This window comes from Epinephelus moara, chromosome 1, assembly GCF_006386435.1.
Source record: "Epinephelus moara isolate mb chromosome 1, YSFRI_EMoa_1.0, whole genome shotgun sequence".
Classification (NCBI taxonomy): Eukaryota; Metazoa; Chordata; class Actinopteri; order Perciformes; family Serranidae; genus Epinephelus; species Epinephelus moara.
In genome coordinates, this window is record NC_065506.1 from 3,652,217 (window position 1) to 3,657,856 (window position 5,640).

Genomic DNA, 5,640 nt, shown 5'->3' on the forward strand with positions numbered 1-5,640 from the left:
TTCAGCTGGTATCTCCGATTGTTCCGGCCCAAAGCCGGCCAGCCTCAGCGCAATCAGCTGATCTCTGGAGTAAACAATGCGGCCATGAAGTTGTTGCGCAATGGTGCCGGGTCCGAATGAAATAAGTAATTCCAGGGTGAGGAAAACGAGTACAACTCTCTCAATCAGCATGTTTTGAGAGGGCGTAGTTTCAAAATGACAATCACAAAAAGCCAGCACAAATACCAAACGTAATGAAGCAAAAAAGTAAGAAAACCGAGAAAACAAGCAGGAGCGACTGCAACAGGCTGGAGCGCAGCTCCAAACCAAACCAAACCAAAATAAATCAAAGCAAAGCCTATGCACAACAGCAGAGCGGGAAATACCTTCTGAGGGGCAAAGATGATTTTGTATCTTCTAAATTTTCCTGCTGCCTTGTCTGCATTGGCCACATCTGGAACAAGGAATATGGAATGAAATACACCTTAAATTATTTATTATCATTGTATAGTATTCGAGGAATGCAGGAACAATGTTCTAACTGAGGGTGCTTTCACACTAGGCTTGGGCAGTATCACAGTATTACAGTATACCAGGGTATGAAGTAATCCTGACGGTATAATACACACACACTGCACTAGGGATAGGTATCATTAAGATTTTAACGGTACTACTACTCTTATCAGTACTGCTTATTGATCCGGTATTTTAAAGGTACTCTTATCGATACTTTTTGAGGAAGAAAAAAACAAATCAAGAACATAAATTGCTATATTTTCTCAATTCTCATTATGCAACAAAATAGTTTTTTAACAAAACATTTTACTTTTTACAACTTGAAATGTAAAATACATAAAATAATAATGTTGTCACAGTACCAAAATTGGGACCCACGGTACGATACCAGTGAAAGTATCACGGTTCTGAGTAGTATCACAATACCACAGCAAAAATTAGGCAGATGTGCCTTTTGTCATGTATTAAAAGATAAATCACTTTTCTATAATACATCAATGATATTTCAATGAAATAAATTACATATTGACTTATTCATACTTCAAAAACGGCATCAATAAGTGATTAACATAGGGGGGATCAAAATAAAATAAATAAATAAAATAAAAATCAACCAGTCACCCTCCTCCCCTGACAAGTAAAGAACAGTCCCTAAAGTGCGCTCAGGTTTGTGGACCGTTACCTGCCACAAAGAGAGAAATGTAAACCGCTCGTTTCTCCTCTGACACGTCACATACCTGTGTGCCGCCACAGCTCAGCTGTTCAGGTATTTCTGGGCAGTCATAACATCAACAAACTGTTCAGGTATTTCTGGGCAGTCATAACATCAACAAAGAGGACAATATTGGACCTGGAGCCAGGCTTCTCCGTCGCCGGTAAGCCATTATCTTGCTCCGCGGAACACTATGGCCGCCGTATTTGACAGGAATACGTATTCCTGTCTGTGTCTGTGACCCCTGATCAACCCACAACCGACAGGATTCTGCTGCTGGTTGAAATCTGTACTCGCACAGCGTGCTCCTGAATGATTTCTTTTACTTGCACAACACTATTTTTAGTCGCAAATGCAGTAAAATGCTCGCACCGTACAGCTCTGTGGAAAACAAATTACTGTAGCATATATAAACAAATCTAGCCTACAAGTAAAAATATTAGGTATTCTAGGTATGTTAGGTATTCTAGGTATTTTATATGGTGAAGTAACATTAATCACTATGGCTAGACCAGAGGGGGGGAAATCCCACGCACCCAGCCCAGGCTATAATTATGGTTATATTCATGTATTTAGAAGTATCTGAAAAATACACAAATAAAATCCCAAATCTGAAACCCTATTTAGTAAATAGGGTCGCAAAATAGCTAATGGTTATTAACTCCACGTGTTGGCTGCTAGCATAATGTTACAAACCTGGACTGGACATAGATGAACTAGCTGTGCTAGGGCAGTCAAACACTGTACATCTTTCTGTCTGAATATGATGCACTTTCGCAAGGTGTTTTGACAAATTACTAGTGTTGCCGCCCTTACACGCAAAACATTTGTCACACTTGTGACAACGCGCTGTGTCTGCATCAACTCTTGTCATGTAAAGCCACACTTTTGACCGTTTGGCTCTCTCCACCATCGTTATCTATCTAAAGGAAGGCTACGAGCTTGAGTTGGTGTATGTGCTGTCTTGACGGAGTTGGTGAGATAAATGTGCAAGATAAGGTTTACCTTGTTAAAAAAAAAAAAAAATGCGACTGCTCCAGTACCGATAGCGGAACCGTTAAGGTCAGAGCTTATCAATACTGCAGTCTTGAAGAATGTAGCCCAGGGGCTCGTTCAATACTGGGGTTCAGTACCCATCCCTACACTGCACCTCCCACCAGAGTTCAGACTCCAGTCTCTACTGATGGAACAGGCAGCTGAGCTAAAAGACACAGCGACTCCCTGCCTGAGCAGCATGCGTGTGTCACAGAACCTCGTTTGTTTTTTTCAGCGCCCATTCAGCACACAGGACCATAAATAGCCAGCTGGCAACAACAGAGAGAGACTGTGATTTACAACTGTAAGTCAAACACAATGGCACTGTCATGTGGTGTGGCCCAAGGCTCAACTCTGGGTCCTTTATTATTTTTAATTTATATCAACGATCTAGCCACAGTTTCAAATACAGTTTTCCCATTACATTTGCAAATGATTCAAATCTTCTTCTTTCCAACAAGCACTTCAAAACTCTTATAAATGAGTCCAAACGTGGGCCTCCAAGCATATTCTAAATGGTTCATACTGAAAAAAATATCTCTAAATATAAAAAACAAAAAAAATTAATTAAATTTCAGGCAGGAAACTAATAAAATTACAAAGGAAATTAACAAAGTATCCTCTGCTTGCTTCCTAGGTGTTGTGGTGGATGAAAATTGTACTTGGAAAGGAACATATTGATTTTATGGCAAAAAAGGTGTCCAAGTAGCTCAGTCCATAGGGACTTGGCTTGGGAGCCGGAGGGTCGCCTGTTCAAGTCCCCATCCAGACCAAATATGGAGTGTGGACTGGTGGCTGGAGAGATGCTAGTTCACGGGGCACTGCCAAGGTGCCCTTGACTGGTGGCTGGAGAGATGCTAGTTCACGGGGCACTGCCAAGGTGCCCTTGAGCAAGGCACCGACTCCCCCAACAGTTCAGAGCGCCTGTCCATGGCAGCCCCCTCACTCTGACATGTCTCCACTTTGAGCATGTATAGGTCCTGTTTGTGCATGTGTGTCTATTTTGGACCTGTGTGTTAATGACAAAGGAGTGAAAAAATTGAATTTCCCCTCAGGGGGATTAATAAAGTATATAAAATTAAAATTAAATTAAAAATTAAAAGTCTTTTTTTTTTGTTTTATATTACAGATTAATATAGCCATATCTAGTCTACTGTAATATTGTTTGGGCTAACACAAACCCCACTAAACTCTGTAAGCTCCACTTACTCCAAAAATGTTTTGTCAGAGCAGCTCCTCAAATACTAGGGCTCCATCCTCTACTCTATTTTAAAACTGAGGATCATAACCATATTTGATATTAACATCATGTAAATCTGCATTTTCATCTATAAGGCAATTCACCAAAGTCATGAATTACCCAACCACTTTCAGCAATATTTTCGCATGAATTCCAAAATACACAAGACAAGCAGGACACCTGCATCTCCCCCACTGCCGTACTAGCAGAGGGCAATTCACTATTAAATATAAAGGAATCACATTGTGGAATGAACATCATAATCTTGCTGATATTACTGCCTCCTTGTCTTTATTTAAAAAGAGATTATTGATGAAACTATTTTAACACTATTTTTAATAGTTTACTAGGACTAGTCAATTGTGGTACAATTATCTTGTATAAATGATTTTGTTCTGTTTGATTTTTATTTTTCATTCCTTCTTTCCTATTTCATTTTTGTTTCTCTTATTTAACTTTATTTTATTTATTATTTATTTTCTTGTTACCCAATAAGATGTACAATATTCATTTTCCTTGACTAAACAAGGTCAATGTGGGGTCAATTTATAAGCCCTCCTTGGGTTTCTGACCTCACCTGCACATTCTCTAACCCACTCTCTATATAGAGTGATTTGTACTGAAACTATAATTTGTTACTTTTATATGTGCAAATAAACAATAAACAAACAATGAACAATCTAACTCAGTGAATTAAAGGTTTATTGGTAGTGGACTAACTAACTGTATGAGTAATAGGAGGAGACGGTTTGGTTGTAGCACCGCACACTTGTACCGTCATTAAACTGTATGACATGTCGACAATTCAGGAAGGTATGAAGGTATGAAAAATTATATACCGCCAGGGTAGGAATTTCACGAGGGCCACGAGGGCCATAGCTCTCTTGGCCTCCCAATTTGCCCCTGTGCCCTTGAAAAAAATATCTGCCCTAAAGCCACAGTGGCCTTGATGCCCCGCCCACACTGCCCCAAGTGATTTTGCGGTTTTCTGCTCTGCCTCTTTCCTGTCAACACGGCTTTGACACCTTCGTCTATTGAGAAAAAATAATGCTATGACAGTCTGGATTCTTATTGGGCAACTTCAAATGAGACGATGACNATTTTATTTATTATTTATTTTCTTGTTACCCAATAAGATGTACAATATTCATTTTCCTTGACTAAACAAGGTCAATGTGGGGTCAATTTATAAGCCCTCCTTGGGTTTCTGACCTCACCTGCACATTCTCTAACCCACTCTCTATATAGAGTGATTCGAGCCTGGCATTAAGCGCTCGGACGGGCTGTAACGACAGTTTGACACCAATCTATCACCGGCCAACCAGGAGACTTTATCAAACGCCCGGGCAGGGATCGGTACCGAGACCCGGTATTAAACAACCCAAGGCAAGTTTAATCAACACAGTAATAACAGTAAGCTCCGCCATTATCGGCGTTACTTTTTCAAGTTTCGGTTTCATCATCATTCTGCAGCCTCTCTCCTGCTCTCTGCATGTCACCCCTCACAGCGCGCGCGCACACACAGACAAACAAACTCAACAGCAGAGAGGCCGCAGTGCAGATGAAGACAATATAACTTCAAGATTACTCTAGTTAACGACAGCTACACTTGTTACTGTGAGTAAGTGCAATAAAACCTCTGCCAGCCAAGCCAATACTTTATCAATACATGTGATCAGCATGTAGAAAGCCATATTTCAATCTGCTCTGTCCGCAGTCTCTCATTCACCGCTATTATGATTTATGATCGCGGTCGACACAAGCACATCGCGCTCGCGGTGCTAACAGCAAAGTGTTAAAGACAAACTAAATGAAAGCTGATGTACCTGAGGCAGCCGACCTGCAGACAGTGAGTGTCCTCAGTAGAGGAGGGACAGAGAGCAGGATCAATGACTGATACTGATGTCTGTTTTCATGCTGAGATAACCTGACTTTCTTCACTCAGTATTGTGATGTCAGGAGGAATATTTATATTCCAGTGAGATATTATTGGCTCAGTATTGTGATGTCAGGAGGAATATTTATATTCCAGTGAGATATTATTGGGTTTTAAATAATGTCTTTGTTGTTGTAAACATGACTGTTGCTGCCATGGACTGTATAAAACTATATCCTGTGTAACTGACCTGTAAGGAAAGCATCAGGAGGTGAGGTGTGT

General features: G+C 40.4%; 1 protein-coding gene across 1 annotated transcript in view; it reads right to left on the minus strand.

Moving 5' to 3' along the window:
• vps33b (VPS33B late endosome and lysosome associated) overlaps nt 1-5,640 on the minus strand; it is a 46,496-nt gene that overhangs the window by 33,270 nt on the left and 7,586 nt on the right. Inside the window, exon 6 of the mRNA XM_050049816.1 lies at nt 366-433. Within this exon, the coding sequence (XP_049905773.1) occupies nt 366-433 (68 nt within the window). The remainder of the gene's footprint in view (nt 1-365; nt 434-5,640) is intronic.